General features: G+C 46.2%; 1 protein-coding gene across 4 annotated transcripts in view; it reads right to left on the bottom strand.

Annotated features, from left to right (window-relative positions):
* Positions 1-17,453, bottom strand: part of comp (cartilage oligomeric matrix protein) — a 136,523-nt gene that overhangs the window by 78,946 nt on the left and 40,124 nt on the right. For 2 of the 4 annotated variants that reach the window (XM_070859602.1, XM_070859598.1), the window contains exon 2: positions 14,365-14,499. The exons of 1 other annotated variant lie outside the window; for it this stretch is intronic. In XM_070859602.1, the coding sequence (XP_070715703.1) occupies positions 14,365-14,401 (37 nt within the window). In that variant the 5' untranslated portion in view covers positions 14,402-14,499. Of the gene's footprint in view, positions 1-7,110; positions 7,247-14,364; positions 14,500-17,453 lie in introns of those variants that run through there. One more of the 4 variants, XM_070859601.1, reaches the window with a different exon arrangement.

Here is a 17,453-nt window from a genome sequence, read left to right as displayed (position 1 = left end):
CTCTCCTTAAATAAGGAGACCAAAACTGTATGCAGTACGCTAGATGTAGTCATACCAATACCCTGTACAGTTGGAGCAGGACTTCCCTACTTTTATACTCTATCCCCCCTTGCAATAAAAGCCAACATTCCATTTGCCTTCCTGGTACTTGCTGTACCTGCATACTAACTTTTTGTGTTTCATGTACGAGGACACCAAGATCCCTCTGTGCCACAGCATTTAGTAGTCTTTCTCCGTTTAAATAATATGTTGTTTTTCTATTCTTCCTACCAAAGTGGATAACCTCACATTTTCCAACATTATATTCCATCTGCCAAATTTTTGCCCACTCACTTACCTGTCTATATTCCTTTGCAGATTATTTTGTGTCCTCCTCACAACTTGCTTTCCCACCTATCTTTGTATCATCAGCAAATTTGGCTACAATACACTCAGTCCCTTCATCCAAGTCATTAATATAGATTGTAAATAGTTGAGGCCCCAGCACCGATCCCTGTGGCACTCCACTAGTTGCAGTTTGCCAACCTGAAAATGACCCATTTATTCCAACTCTCTGTTTTCTGTTAGTTAGCCAATCCCCTATCCATGCTAATATATTACCCCCAACACCGTGAGCTCTTATCTTGTGTAGTAACCTTTTACGTGGCAACTTATCTAATTCCTTTTGGAAGTCCAAATACAGTACAACTACTGGTTCCCCTTTATCTACCCTGCTCATCACATCGTCAAAGTATCATAGAAAATTACGACACAGGAGGTCATTCGGCCCATCGTGTCCGTGTCGGTTGAAAAAGAGCTACCCATCCTAATCCTACCTTCCAGCACTAGGTCCGTAGCCCTGTAGGTCACAGCTCTTTAAGTGCACATCCAAGTACTTTTTAAATGGGATGAAGGTTTCTGCCTCTACCACCCTGTCAGGCAATGAATTCCTCAAGGTGAAAAACATTTTCCTCAACTCCCCTCTAATCCTTCTACAAACTACTTTAAATCTATGCACCCTGGTTATTGACCCCTCTGCTAAGGGAAACAGGTCCTTCCTATTCACTCTATCAATGCCCCTCATAATTTCATACATCTTAAATCTCCCCTCAGCCCCCTCTATTCCAAAGAAAACAACCCCAGCCTATCCAATCCTTCCTCATAGCTCAAGTTTTCCAGTCCTGGCATCATTCTTGTAAATCTCCTCTGTACCCTCTCCAGTGCAATCACATCTTTCCTGTGATATGACGACCAGAACTGCACGCAGTACTCCAGCTGTGGCCTAACTAGTGTTGTATACAGTTCTAGCATAACCTCCCAGCTCTTATATTCTACGCCTCGGCTAATAAAGGAAAGCATTCCGTATGCCTTCTTTACCACCTTATCAACCTGGCCTGCTACCTTTGAGGATCTGTGGACACACACTCCAAGGTCCCTCTGTTGCTCCACACCTCTCAGTATCCTCCCATTTATTGTGTATTCCCTTGCCTTGTTGCCCCTCCCCAAATGCATTATCTCACACTTTTTTGGATTGAATTCCATTTTCTACTTTTCTGCCCAACTGACCAGTCCATCGATATCTTCCTGCAGTCTACAGCTTTCCTCCTCACTGACAGCCCCATGGTCAATGTTTGTATCATCTGTAAATTTCTTTATCAGACCCCCTACATTTAAGTCTAAATCATTAATATATATTACAAAAAGCAAGGGACCGAGTACTCGTCCCCCTCTTTTGTGAAGACAGTCCCAAAGTATTCATTAAGTACCTAACCCACATCCTCTGCCGCCACACATAGATCATCATTTTGGTCCCTAATAGGCCCTACTCTTTCCTTAGTTATCCTCTTGCTCTTTATGATATTATAGAACATCTTTGGGTTTTCTTTGATTCTACTTGCCAGTATTTTTTCATGCCTTCTTTTAGCTTTCCTAATTTCCTTCTTCTCACCCCTACACTTGCGATGCATTATTGAGCTCTTGGTATCTGATCTAAACTTCCCTTTTTTGCCTTACTGTATACACCTTGTCATCCAGGGGGCTCTAAATTTGGCAGTTCTACCCTTTTTCTTTGTAGGGACATGTTTACCCTGAACTCCAAATATCTCCCTCTTGAATGCCCCCCACTGCTCTGGCACTGATTTACCTTCAAGTAGCTGCTTCCAGTTTACTTTTGCTAAATCACTTCTCAGCCTAGTAAAATTGGCCTTCCCACAATTTAGAACTCTTACTACTGTTTTATATTTGTCCTTATCCATAATTATGTTAAAACGAACTGAGTTACAATCACTACCACAAAAATGCTTTCCCACTGATACTCCTTCCAGCTTCATTCCTTGAAACTAAATCCAGAACTGCCCCCCCGCCCCTTCTTGTTGGGCTTGCTACGTATTGGCTAAAAAAGAACTCTAATAAATCTGTCAAACAGGATTTCCCTTTCATAAAACCATGTAGACTCCTCTTTATTGTATTATGATTTTCTAAATGTCCTGCTACTACTTCCTTAATAATGGATTCCAGCATTTTCCCGATGACAGATGTTTCGCCAACTGGTCTATAGTTCCCTCCTTTCTTGAATAGGAGTGTTACATTTGCGGTTTTTTCCAATCTGTTGGGACCTTTCTAGGATTTAGGGAATTATTAAAGAAGCAATAGCAGGACATTTGGAAAAGCAAAATTCGGTCAGGCAGAGTCAGCATGGATTTATGAAGGGGAAGTCATGTTTGACAAATTTGCTGGAATTCTTTGAGGATGTAACGAACAGGGTGGATAAAGGGGAACCAGTGGATGTGGTGTATTTGGACTTCCAGAAGGCATTTGACAAGGTGCCACATAAAAGGTTACTGCACAAGATAAAAGTTCATGGGGTTGGGGGTAATATATTGGCATGGATAGAGAATTGGCTAACTAACAGAAAACAGAGAGTCGGGATAAATGGTTCATTCTCTGATTGGCAATCAGTAACTAGTGGGGTGCCGCAGGGATCAGTGCTGGGACCCCAACTATTTACAATCTATATTAACGACTTGGAAGAAGGGATTGAGTGTATCGTAGCTAAGTTTGCTGACGATACAAAGATGGGAGAAAAAGCAATGTGTGAGGAGGACACAAAAAATCTGCAAAAGGACATAGACAGGCTAAGTGAGTAGGCAAAAATTTGGCAGATGGAGTATAATGTTGGAAAGTGTGAGGTCATGCACTTTGGTAGAAATAAATCAAAGAGCACGTTATTATTTAAATGGAGAAAGATTGCAAAGTGCTGCATTACAGCGGGACCTGGGGGTACTTGTGCATAAAACACAAAAGGATAGTATGCAGGTACAGCAAGTGATCAGGAAGGCCAATGGTATCTTGGCCTTTATTGCAAAGAGGATGGAGTATAAAAGCAGGGAAGTCTTGCTACAGCTATACAGGGTGCTGGTGAGGCCACACCTGGAATACTGTGTACAGTTTTGGTTTCCGTATTTACGAAAGGATATACTTGCTTTGGAGGCAGTTCAGAGAAGGTTCAGTAGGTTGATTCCAGAGATGAGGGGGTTGACTTTTGAGGAAAGATTGAGTAGGTTGGGCCTCTACTCATTGGAATTCAGAAGAATGAGAGGTGATCTTATCGAAATATATAAGATTATGAGGGTGCTTGACAAAGTGGATGCAGAGAGGATGTTTCTACTGATAGGGTAGACTAGAACTAGAGGGCATGATCTTAGAATAAGGGACCGTCCATTTAAAACTGAGATGAGGAGACATTTCTTCTCTCAGAGGGTTGTAAATCTGTGGAATTCGCTGCCTCAGAGAGCTGTGGAAGCTGGGACATTGAATAAATTTAAGACAGAAATAGACAGTTTCTTAAACGATAAGGGGATAAGAGGTTATGGGGAGCGGGCAGGGAAGTGGAGCTGAATCCACGATCAGATCAGCCATGATCTTATTGAATGGCGGAGCAGGCTCGAGGGGCCGTATGGCCTACTCCTGTTCCTATTTCTTATGTTCTTATCACAACCAATGCATCCACTATCTCTGCAGCCACCTTTTTAAGACTATAGTATGCAGGCCATCAGGTCTAGGAGACTTGTCAGCCTTTAGTCCCATTAGTTTGCCTGGTACTTTTTCTCTAGTGATAATGTTTGTATTAATTTTCTCCCTCCCTTTTGCCCACTGATTTTCTACTATTATTCTTCTACAGTGAAGACCGATACAAAATATTTATTCAAAGTCTCTGCTTTTTCCCTGTTCCCCATTATTAAATCCCCAGACTCGTCCTCTAAGGGACCAACATTTACTTTAGCTACACTCTTCCTTTTTATATACTTGTCTTAACAGCTCTTACTGTCTGTTTTTATATTTCTTGCTAGTTTACTCTCATAATCTATTTATCTCTCTTTATTTTTTTTTTTAGTCATCCTTTGCTGGTTTCTAAATGTTCCCAATCTTCTGGCCTACCATTAATCTTCGCAACATTGTATGCCTTTTCTTTGATACCATCCTAACTTCTTTAGTTAGCCATGGATGGTTCATCCTTCTCACAGAGTCTTTCTTTTTCAATGGAATATATCTTTGTTGGGAATTATGAAATAGCTCCTTAAATGTCTGCCACTGCTTATCTACCGTCTTACCTTTTAATCTATTTTCCCAGTCCACTTTAGCCAACTCTGTCTTCATACCTTTGTAATTGCCTTTATTTAGGTTTCAGACACTAGTTTCAGACCCAAGTTTCTCACCCTCAAACTGCATATGAAATTCTATCATGTTATGATCACTCTTCCCTTGAGGATCTTTTACTATGAGATCATTAATTAATCCTGACTCATTACACATTACCAGATCTAAAATAGCCTGTTCCTGGTTGGTTCCATACGAACAATGACGGACAGGTAAAGACCATCTGGTCGATCAAGTCTATCCCACACAATTGCGATACCTTGTGTATCACAAAGTATACACTCCACCCCACCCAAAACCATATGATCTCCTGGGAGAAGCACAAAAGAAAGATTAAAAATCTGAGCCAATTTGGGGAAAAACATCTGGGAAATTCCTCCCCGACCCATCTTGGCGATCGAAACTAGTTGAAGAGATTACCCTGGCCATGAATTCCCTGCAGTACCTACCTTCTGTAAGATGTAAAATTTAAAGTAATTGGTAGAAGGTTTAGAAGGGATTTGAGGGGAAATGTCTTCACCCAGAGGGTTGTGGGGGTCTGGAACTCACTGCCTGAAAGGGTGGTAGAGGTAGAAACCCTCACCACATTTAAAAAGTACTTGGATGTGCACCTGAAGTGCCGTAACCTACAGGGCTACGGACCGAGAGCTGGAAAGTGGGATTAGGCCAGATAGCCTCTTGTTGGCCGGCGCGGACACGATGGGCTGAAATGACCTCCTTCCATTTGTAACCTTCCATGATTCTATGATGTGATCTCCACCGCAACCAGAAACAAATCCAGCTTTCGCTTGAAGGAATTCAGCGAGTCTGCATCCACCACATGAGAGGGCAGCTTGTTCCAGAGGTCTACTATTCTCTGGGAAAAGAACCACCTCCTGATGTCTAACCTAGATTTAGCCTTATACAACTTAAATTGAACTATTTAATTAAATAAATTGTTAGCTGGAACACCGTCTATTCCCTTCATTATCTTATAAACCCCAATTAGATCCCCCCTAAGTCTACGCTGCTCTAAGGTATAGAATCCACAACGTATTGTTCTAAGAAACTGTCCCGAATACACTCCATGAACTCGTCCTCAAGGCTACCTTTGTCAATTTGATTTGTCCAATCTATGAAAATTAAAGTTGCCCACAATTATTGGAGTATCTCGCTTACAAGCTCCCATTATTTCTTGATTTATACTCTGTCCTACACTGTAGCTACTGTTAGGGAGCCTATAGACTACTCCCACCAGTGAGACTTCAGTCCCTTGCTATTTCTTATCTCCACCCAAACTGATTCTACATCTTCCGAGCCAAGATCATTTCTCATCCTTTATTAACAGAGCCACCCCACCTCCTTCTCCTTTCTGCCTATCCTTCTAAAATGTCAAGTACCCCTGAATATTCAGTTTCCAGCCTTGGTCATCCTGAAACCATGTCTCTGAAATGGCTATCGGATCATAACCCTATATTTCTATTTGTGCCATCAATTCATCTATCTTGTTACGAATGCTGCGTGCATTCAGATAAAGAGCCTTTAATTGTGTATTTTTATAATTATTCCCTACTCTGACCCTGCTACCCTGTCAGTGCCAGAGACCAGGGTCAGGGAGGAGGAGGTCTGGGGGTCAGGGAGGAGTGTCTGGGGGTCATGGAGGGGTGTCTGGGGTCAGGGAGGGGTGTCTGGGGGTCAGGGAGGGGGGGTCTGCGGGTCAGGGATGGGGGGTCTGCGGGTCAGGGAGGGGGGGTCTGCGGGTCAGGGAGGGGGTGTCTGGGGGTCAGAGAGTGGGGGTCTGCGGGTCAGGGGTCAGGAAGGGGGGTCTGTGGGTCAGGGAGATGTCTGGGGGTCAGGGAGGGGTGTCTGGGGGTCAGGGAGGAGGGTTTTGGAGGTCAGGGAGGGGGGGAGGGGGGGTCAGGGAGGGGGATCTGGGGGTCAGGGGTCAGAAAGGGGGGGTCTGCGGGTCAGGGAGGAGTGTATGGGGATCATGGAGAGGTGTCTGGGGGTCAGGGAGGGCGGTCTGGGAGGGGGGTCTGCGGGTCCGGGAGGGGGGTCTGCGGGTCTGGGAGGGGGGTCTGCGGGTCCGGGAGGGGGGGGGTCTGCGGGTCAGAGAGGGGGGGTCTACGGGTCCGGGAGGGGGGGTCTGCGGGTCAGGGGTCAGGGAGGCGGGTCTGCGGATCAGGGGTCAGGAAGGGGGGTCTGCGGATCGGGGAGATGTCAGGTGGTCAGGGAGAGGTGTCTGGGGGTCAGGGAGGGGAGAGAGGAAAACACATTTGCAATGGAACAAGGAGGATTTTCTAACAAGCTGAAAGACCCACAGAAGCCTCTGTCACAGAAAGTTTTCTCCTCAATTCAGTTCAGGATATTTTTCAGTTAAAACTCTGTGCAACTTAAAAATATTATAAAAACTCTACATCTCGCATACATTTCAAGTGACTTATGCAACTTAATGTCGGCAGTGTCGTAAGTAACAAACTCATTATCAGTAATTACCATCCCTCAAAGGGTCACACCCACACCGCGTCCCAACCTCCGTGTTGGTCATTCTGCTGTTGCATTAGTTGGGCCTTTTTTTTGATTTGCCATCAGCTCCAGCCTCGTGCTCCAAACTGCTCCTCTGATTGAGGTCCTGTGGGTAGGAGGAAGGAGGACAGTAGGAGTATGTTTGAGTTTGTGTGTATGTATTGGCACATGTGGCACAGCCTGGTCTCCAATCGTCTTGAATCCCCTTGCCACTGAACCAAGACCCTGCTCCGTCAAACCCGTGTGGTGGAAGGTGTGCAACGGCCACCCCACGTTAAAAGAATTCACGCACAGGCATCTTCCACCGTTTAAAATGAGTTAATCAGTCACCTGAGTACTGAGTATGGAAGCAAGTCATCCTCGATCCCGAGGGACTGTCTATGATGATGACACCCACAGTTTTGCAGAATCCATTGTGTTTCACTGTATAACCAGTGCCCTTCTAAACATCACATGCAGGCACTCCCTGGGAGCTCTGCTATTGTAGTTCCATCATCATCATAGGCAGTCCCTTGAAATCGAGGAAGATTTGCTTCTACTCTAAAAGTGAGTTTTTAGGTGACTGAACAGTCCAATATGGGAATTACAGTCTCTTGTCACAGGTGGGACAGACAGTCGTTGGAGGAAAGGGTGGGTGGGGAGTCTGGTTTGCCGCATGCTCCTTCCGCTGCCTGCGCTTGATTTCTGCATGCTCTCGGCGACGAGACTCGAGGTGCTCAGCGCCCTCCCGGATGCTCTTCCTCCACTTAGGGCGGTCTTTGGCCAGGGACTCAGGTGTCGGTGGGGATGTTACATTTTATCAAGGAGGCTTTGAGGATGTCCTTGAAACGTTTCCTCTGCCCACCTGGGGCTCGCTTGCCGTGTAGGAGTTCCGAGTAGAGCGCTTGCTTTGGGAGTCTTGTGTCAGGCATGCGAACAATGTGGCCTGCCCAACGGAGCGGAATCCACACTGTGACTCCGGTAATGTAGCTTACTCAGCGTCCCACTGCACTGCTCTCTGTGATCATTATGGGGTACCTGCCTGTAAAATCCTGGAGGAGAAAATCTAGCTTCAGATCTGGTGATGGCAGTTAATGGGAATCAAAGAACTCAGCACAATCACTGGAACTGCCATTGCATGGGTATTAGTCAGAGACACACAATCACAGGTCCAGATTCCAACTTGCTCTCAGTGTGAACAGAGGGTTCGGTATGCCACTACACTGCTCTGATGTGTCACTGAGGTTCTGGGACGGGGGCAGGTTTCATTCCTAGTCTGTGCCGAGTTACCTCCTCCCAGTCAATGCAAGGGTGAGACAGCGGCAATTGGTCAGTGCCTCTTGCATTTAAAAAGGAGAACCCCAACTGGGGTTGGTGTTGGAGAGTTGCTCCCTGTGTACATCAGAGGAGGGCAACATCATGGGCAGAGGTGCGGCGAATGAGGGTGCGGGGCCAAGAAGAGGCGAGGGCCCAGGGGCAGCATGGGCCAGCCCACACTGCGATATGTGTGCGCACAAGGTCCATGCAGCAGAGCAGGTCTCCAGTCGTCCTGGTTAACCCTTGCCACTGGATAAAGGCCGAGCTCTGACAGAAAGGAGATGGATAAAAGTGGAGGGCAGAGAAACCCAAGGCAAAAAACAAAAAGGGCCACTGAATATAAAGGGGCTGCAGGAGGGGTCAAAACTAAAAATCATGGTTTAAAAACTAGGATTAAAACACTCTACCTAAATGCATGCAGCATTTGAAATAAAGTAAATGAGTTGATGGCACAAATCATTACAAATGGGTATGATTTGGTGGCCATTACAGAAACGTGGTTGCAGGGTGGCCAAGACTGGGAATTAAACATACAGGGGTATCTGACGATTCGGAAAGATAGACAAGAAGGGAAAGGAGGTGGGGTAGCTCTGTTAATAAAGGATGATATCAGGGCAGTTGTGAGAGACGATATTGGCTCTAATGAACAAAATGTTAAATCATTTTGGGTAGAGATTAGAGATAGTAAGGGGAAAAAGTCACTGGTGGGCGTAGTTTATAGGCCCCCAAATAATAACTTCACGGTGGGGCAGGCAATAATCAAGGGAATAATGGAGACATGTGAAAAAGGAACGGCAGTAGTCATGGGGGATTTTAACCTACATATCGATTGGTCAACTCAAATCGCACGAGGTAGCCTGGAGGAGGAATTCATAGAATGCCTACGGGATTGTTTCTTAGAACAGTATGTAACAGAACCTACAAGGGAGAAAGCTATCTTAGATCTGGTCCTGTGTAATGAGACAGGAAAAATAAACGATCTCCTCGTAAAAGATCCTCTCGGAATGAGTGATCACAGTATGGTTGAATTTGTAATACAGATTGAGGGTGAGGAAGTTGTGTCAGAAACAAGCGTACTATGCTTAAACAAAGGGGACTACAGTGGGATGAGGGCAGAGTTGGCTAAAGTAGACTGGAAACACAGACTAAACGGTGGCACAATTGAGGAACAGTGGAGGACTTTTAAGGAGCTCTTTCATAGTGCGCAATAAAAATATATTCCAGTGAAAAAGAAGGGCGGTAAGAGAAGTGATAACCAACCGTGGATAACCAAGGAAATAAAGGAGAGTATCAAATCAAAGACCAATGCGTATAAGGTGGCCAAGGTTAGTGGGAAACTAGAGGATTGGGAAAATTTTAAACAACAGCAAAGAATGACTAAAAAAGCAATAAAGAAAGGAAAGATAGATTACGAAGGTAAACTTGCGCAAAACATAAAAACAGATAGTAAAAGCTTTTACAGATATATAAAACGGAAAAGAGTGACTAAAGTAAATGTTGGTCCCTTAGAAGATGAGAAGAGGGATTTAATAATGGGAAATGTGGAAATGGCTGAGATCTTAAACAATTATTTTGCTTTGGTCTTCACAGTGGAAGACACAAAAACCATGCCAAAAATTGCTGGTCACAGGAATGTGGGAAGGGAGGACCTTGAGACAATCACTATCACTAGGGGGGTAGTGCTGGACAGGCTAATGGGACTCAAGGTAGACAAGTCCTCTGGTCCTGATGAAATGCATCCCAGGGTATTAAAAGAGATGGCGGAAGTTATAGCAGATGCATTCGTTATAATCTACCAAAATTCTCTGGACTCTGGGGAGTTACCAGCAGATTGGAATGCAGCTAATGTAACGCCTCTGTTTAAAAAAGGGGGCAGACAAAAGGCAGGTAACTATAGGCCGGTTAGTTTAACATCTGTAGTGGGGAAAATGCTTGAAACTATCATTAAGGAAGAAATAGCGGGACATCTAGATAGGAATAGTGCAATCAAGCAGACGCAGCATGGATTCATGAAGGGGAAATCATGTTTAACTAATTTACTGGAATTCTTTGAGGATATAACGAGCATGGTGGATAGAGGTGTACCGATGGATGTGGTGTATTTAGATTTCCAAAAGGCATTCGATAAGGTGCCACACAAAAGGTTACTGCAGAAGATAAAGGTACGTGGAGTCAGAGGAAATGCATTAGCATGGATAGAGAATTGGCTGGCAAACAGAAAGCAGAGAGTCGGGATAAATGGGTCCTTTTCGGGTTGGAAATCGGTGGTTAGTGGTGTGCCACAGGGATCGGTGCTGGGACCACAACTGTTTACAATATACATAGATGACCTGGAAGAGGGGACAGAGTGTAGTGTAACAAAATTTGCAGATGACACTAAGATTAGTGGGAAAGCGGGTTGTGTAGAGAACACAGAGAGGCTGCAAAGAGATTTGGATAGGTTAAGCGAATGGGCTAAGGTTTGGCAGATGGAATACAATGTCGGAAAGTGTGAGGTCATCCACCTTGGGAAAAAACACAGTAAAAGGGAATATTATTTGAATGGGGAGAAATTACAACATGCTGCGATGCAGAGGGACATGGGGGTCCTTGTGCATGAATCCCAAAAAGTTAGTTTGCAGGTGCAGCAGGTAATCAGGAAGGCGAATGGAATGTTGGCCTTCATTGCGAGAGGGATGGAGTACAAAAGCAGGGAGGTCTTGCTGCAACTGTATAGGGTATTGGTAAGGCCGCACCTGGAGTACTGCGGCAGTTTTGGTCACCTTACTTAAGGAAGGATATACTGGCTTTGGAGGGGGTACAGAGACGATTCACTAGGCTGATTCCGGATATGAGGGGGTTACCTTATGATGATAGATTGAGTAGACTGGGTCTTTACTCATTGGAGTTCAGAAGGATGAGGGGTGATCTGATAGAAACATTTAAAATCATGAAAGGGATAGACAAGATAAAGGCAGAGAGGTTGTTTCCACTGGTAGGGGAGACTAGAACTAGGGGGCACAGCCTCAAAATACGGGGGAGCCAATTTAAAACCGAGTTGAGAAGGAATTTCTTCTCCCAGAGGGTTGTGAATCTGTGGAATTCTCTGCCCAAGGAAGCAGTTGAGGCTAGCTCATTGAATGTATTCAAGTCACAGATAGATAGATTTTTAATCAATAAGGGAATTAAGGGTTACGGGGAGAGGGCGGGTAAGTGGAGCTGAGTCCACGGCCAGATCAGCCATGATCTTATTGAATGGCAGAGCAGGCTCGAGGGGCTAGATGGCCTACTCCTGTTCCTAATTCTTATGTTCTTAAGTTCTTATGAGCCCGTGTGGTGGCTGATGTGCAACGGTCACCACACGTTAAAAAAATCCATGCACTGGCATCTTCCACCCCCTCAATTGGAGTTCAGGACTGGAACATCGGGTCCTTCATTGAAACATCTGTGAACTCTTGTGGAAGCAAGTCTCCCTCGTTAGAGGGACCGCCTATGATGATGATGATATCAGATGAGGGCAAGTTGAGGCTCATCTCTGATGCCCTGCACAGTTGAATATACTGTTGAGGCTCACACATGAAGAATGGTGATGTGGGTGAGATATCGGAGGACAGTCAGTGCCGGTGGAACCCAGTCCCCAGTGAGTCATAGAATCATAGAGCAATGTAGCACAGAAGGAGTCTATTTGGCCAATCAAGCCTGTGCCTGCTCTTTGTGAGAGCGATCCAATTAGTCCCACTCTCCTGTTCTTTCCCCATAGCAAATATTCATTTGCAAATATTTGTCCAATTCCAGTTTAAAAGTTATTACTGAATCTGCTTCTACCGCCCTTTCACAACAACTCACTGCGTAAAACATGTTTTCAAAGTACTTACCTTTTTTAATATCACAAAATGTTAAAAAGTCAGATGGGCTTGAATCTTTTTTGCTTAATACTGGTGCTTTTGTTTTTTGCACGCTTTGTAAACTGTGGCATCGCATCCGCTCTGACTCCATCTCGGGCTCCTTTATCGTCGTCATTGCTGAATACACCACCAGCAGCTTGTGTAAGGTGACATTGATCCAAAATATTCAATAAAAAGTAGGGATCAGCTAACCATTCCATAGATTTTGAGAATATCTTAACTCTAGAATAGTTTGGTCTCCAATGTGAGCTGAGACTGATTGATTGACAGTCGTTCCAGCCAATCGGCACACACACACACACACACACACACGCTGAAAACACGTGACCTCCCCTTATCCGGAAATATCCCTCATTCGGAACAGGCCAGGTCCCAAGGGTTCCAGATAAAGGAGGTGTAACCTGTTCTTTCTAAATGGTGAACAGCTATAAACAGTGGAGGTCCAAAGAGACTTGGGGGGTCCAGGTACGGCGATCATTAAAATGTCATGAACAGTTACAGAAAATAATCAGAAAGGCTAATGGAATGCTGACCTTTATATCTAGCGGACTAGAATACTAGGGGTAGAAGTTATGCTGGTTAGACCATACCTGGAGCACTGTGAGCCGTTCTGGGCCCCACACCGTAGGAAGGATATATTGGCCTTGGAGGGAGTGCAGCGTAGGTTTACCAGAGTGATACCCGGACTTCAAGGGTTAAGTTATGGGGAGAGATTACATAAATTAGGGTCGCATTTCCTAGAATTTAAAAGACGGTTAAGAGGCGATCTGATCGAAGTTTTCAGGATATTAAGGGGAACAGACAGGGTAGATAGAGATAAACTATTCTCCGCTGGTTGGGGAATCTAGGACTAGGAGCATAGTCTAAACATTAGAGCCAGACCTTTCAGGAGTGAAATTAGGAAACACTTCTACACACAAAGGGTGGTAGAAGTTTGGAACTCTCTTTCGCAAACGGAAATTGATGTTAGATCAAGTGTTCGTTTTAAATCTGAGATCGATAGTTTTTTGTTAACCAAATGTATTAAGAGATATGGGCCAAAGGCGGGTATATGGAATTAGGTCGCAGATCAGCCGTGATCTCATTGAATGGCGGACAGGCTCGATGGGCTAAATGGTCTCCTGTTCCTATATTTCTATTGACGATGACTTGAAGCTCAGCTTCATCGTCTGCGTACTATAATTTGATGACGGAGGATAGGACGACCTTGGATCTGGCCTGGAGGCAGCGGAGGTTGAACAAATTCCTGCTTGTCCTGTGATTTAGCTCCACTCCAACGGGGAGCTTGCTGAGGGTGAGATGGAGCATTGCAGCAAGGAAGATCGAGAAGAGCGTTGGTGCAATGACACAGCCTTGCTTGACCCCGGTCCAAACATGGAATGGGTCTGTGATGGATCTATTGGTCAGGATCACGGCTTGCATGTCATCGTGGAGCAGGCGGAGGATGGTGACAAACTTTTGAGGGCAGCCCGAGGAGGACGTTCCATAATCCCTCATGGGTTGACAGTGTCGAAGGCTTTTGTGAGATCAAAGAAGGCCATGTACAGGGGTTGGTGCTGTTCCCTGCATTTCTCTTGTATCTGCCGTGCTTGCGTCTACGCACGCTCATAGGCCAAACTCCAAGCCATCATCAACACCTTCACCGAGGCGTACGAGAGCATGGGCCTTTTTCTTCTTCTTAAGCAGTCCCTCGGAGTCGAGGAAGACTTGCTTCCACACTAAAATGAGTTCTAAGATGACTGATGAAACCAATGCGTGCTAGGTCCCGAACTTCATTTTAAAGGCTGGAAGATGCCTGTGCGTGAATTCTTTTAACGTGGAGTGGCCGTTGCACACCAGCCACCAGCTTGGCAGAGCAATGTCTTGGTCTAATGGCAAGGGGGATCCAAGACGATTGGAGGCCAGGCTCTGATGCGTGAGCCTAGTGCGCGCACACACACACACATATTCCTACTGACTCCCTCCCTCAGGTCCTCGACCCCTGGTTTTCAGAGGTCACAGTGTAGGTGAGCGCATTAATCTTGAAGATAGACTGAACACCTACCTTCATGCATCTTTGGCTGTAAGGAGCTTTGTGACATCCTGAGGTTATGAACGGCGCAATGGAAATAAATGGGAGTCTTTCTTGCTGTATCGGGCAGTTCCTGGGAACGTGGCCTTGAATTAGGTAGTTCCCCGGCTTAAAATGTATAACAAAATGAGAAAGAGATCGTTAGTAAGGAGAGCCACCTGTCTAATCATTTGTTTTAAACAAGGTGTGCCTGGGCTAACCTTGTCCAAATGCTTATTGCTGCACAGGTTCCGGATAAGATGATGCTTTACTTGCGCATCGTACAACAATTTTTGTGGAAAACAAAAATTAAATCAAGTGCCCCCGGATTAAAGTGAGGGGAGTGGGGGGGGGGAACACTCCAAACATTTTTAAATAAGTGCCCCATTTTTTTTGGGGGGGGGGTTTATAGGGCACTAAAAACCACAAATTATACAAATGCCCCCTAGCTAAAAGGGGAAGGGGACACTAAAACCCGGCACAATAAACCAATTAAACTTAAAACATATAAAATCAAATTAAAATTTGGTTGCCGGGGGTGACGATGCACTCCAGTCCCTCCGGCGCCCACCTCTCGCAGAAGGCCGCGAGCGTACCGGTGGGCACCACGTGCTCCATCTCCAGGGACACCCTGGCTCGGATGTAACCGCGAGAGAGAGGCAGGCAGTCGGGCTGAACGACCACCTCGACCGCCCGCTACCTGGACCGGCTGATGGCCCCCTTGGCCGTGCCCAGGAGCAGTCCTACGAGGAGGCCCTCGGACCTGCCCGCTCCCCTCCGCACAGGGTGCCCAAAGATCAGGAGTGTGGGACTGAAGTGCAACCAGAATTTGAGGAGCAGCCCCTTCAAATAATGAAATAGGGGCTGCAACCTCGCACATTCCGTAAAAACATGGAACACGGACTCCTCCAGACCGCAGAAATTGCAGGCGGCCTGGGAGCCCGTGAACCAACTTAAAAATTTATTGCACGGGATCGCTCCGTGCACCACCCTCCAGGCCAAGTCCCCAATAAATAGAGGGAGGACTCCCGCGTAGAGTGCACTCCATTGGGGACCCCCGCCTCCTCCAGACGGCAAGATGGTGCGCCATGGTGTGTCCGGATGGCAGACGAGGATGGCAAGGTGGAGAGTGCCTGCGCATTGTACATTCCATCGATTACTACAACACGTGCAAATACCCAAATGAGGCTGAGATACCCAACCGATGTGGGATTGTACACGTCCGCGGAACTCTGCATCCCAACCGTGTCTCCCAGCACGGTCCTTACACTCAACTCAGTAAGACAAAGGTCATCTACCAACCTGCCCCCACCACACAGCACTGCCCCTCCCGGTTATCAAAATCCACGAAGCGGCCTTGGACAACGTGGACCATTTTCCATATCTCGGGAGCCTACTGTCTGCAAGGGCAGACATCGACGACGAGGTCCAACACTGCCTTCAGTGTGCTAGTGCAGCCTTCGGTCGTCTGAGGAAGAGAGTGTTTGAAGACCAGGACCTCAAACCCGGCACCAAGCTCATGGTCTACAGAGCACTGGTGATACCCGCCTTCCTATATGGCTCAGAAACATGGATTATGTACTGCAGGCACCTCAAAACACAGGAGATATACCACCATTGCCTCCTGCTTGATCCTGCAAATCCATTGCCAGGATAGGCACACTAACGTCAGTGTTCTCGCTCAGGCTAATATCCCCAGCATTGAAGCATTGACCACGCTCGATCAGCTCTGCTGGACGGGCCACATCGTCCGCATGCCTAACACGAGACTCCCAAAACAAGCGCTTTACTCGGAGCTCCGACACGGCAAGCGAGCCCCAGATGGGCAGAGGAAACACTTCAAGGGCACCCCCAAAAGCCTCCTTGAAAAAGTGCAACATCCCCATCGACACCTGGGAATCCCTGGCACAAGATCGCACAAAGTGGAGGAAAAGCATCCGGGAGGGCGCTGAGCACCTCGAGTCTCTTCGCCGAGAGCAAGCTGAAGCTAAGCGTTGACAGCGGAAGGAGCCCATGGCAACCCAGGCTCCCCAACCTCCCATTCCTCCAACCACCATCCGCCCCACCTGTGAAAGAGACTGTAGGTCCCGCATTGGACTCTTCAGTGTCCTGAGAACTCATTTCTAGTGTGGAAGCAAGTCATCCTCGACTCCGAGGGACTGCCTAAGATGATGATGATGTTCCATTTCACCAGTCTGTCTGTGTCTTTCGCCTGAATTCTGCTACTCTCCTCCTCATTGTTTATGACATTTCCAAGTTTCGTGTCATTTTCCAATTTTAAAATTATGCCCTATATATCCAAGTCCACATCAACATTTACCAAAAAGAGCAGTGGTCCCAACACTGAGCCCTGGGGACACCACTGTACATTTCTCTCCAGTCTGAAAAGCACCCTTTCACCACTATTCTCTGCTTTTGTCCCTTAGCCAATGTCATATCTATACCACCACTGTCCCTTTAATCCCATGGGCTTTAATTTTGCTAACACGTCTATTACGTGGCACTTTGTCAAATGCCTTTTGAAAGTCATATACACATCAATGTGCTCAGGAGAGAAAACAGGTAAAAAAAAGACCGAGGCTGATTATTAACAGAGATCAGAGACACAGCTGCCTTAGTTTGAGCCTTAGTTTCCCAAACAGAAACAAACCAAAGACATTCCACACTCCATTCCATGCCCATGACAGAGTGTCAGGAGGAAGTGAGTAAGAGGTGCAGGTAATTTTCAAACACTTGTGGTTGCTGAAAGTTGTTTTGCACAATGTCTGACCTCACTGTCCCCAGGAGAATATCAGAGTTTCAGTAAAGGTCTCGTTTGTAAGTACATTGTGTGCAGGTTTATACTCCACTGGCATCAGCATTCCCGCCACATGGAAAAGACAAAGATTCTGCTGGGATAGTAGCACTGAATTCAGCAACATTCCTGGAATCATCAGATGACATTCCCTATTGAACCTCACCCGAGATTTGAGCCCATAATCTCGGCTGACAGACGTGGTGCGGTACCAAGGGAGCGATGCACTGTCGGAGGGGCAGTACCGAGGGAGGGCTGCACTGCCGGAGGCGCAGTACTGAGAGAGCGC

This window comes from Pristiophorus japonicus, chromosome 18, assembly GCF_044704955.1.
Source record: "Pristiophorus japonicus isolate sPriJap1 chromosome 18, sPriJap1.hap1, whole genome shotgun sequence".
In the NCBI taxonomy this organism is placed as follows: Eukaryota; Metazoa; Chordata; class Chondrichthyes; family Pristiophoridae; genus Pristiophorus; species Pristiophorus japonicus.
This window is presented reverse-complemented; position numbering and strand designations above follow the sequence as displayed.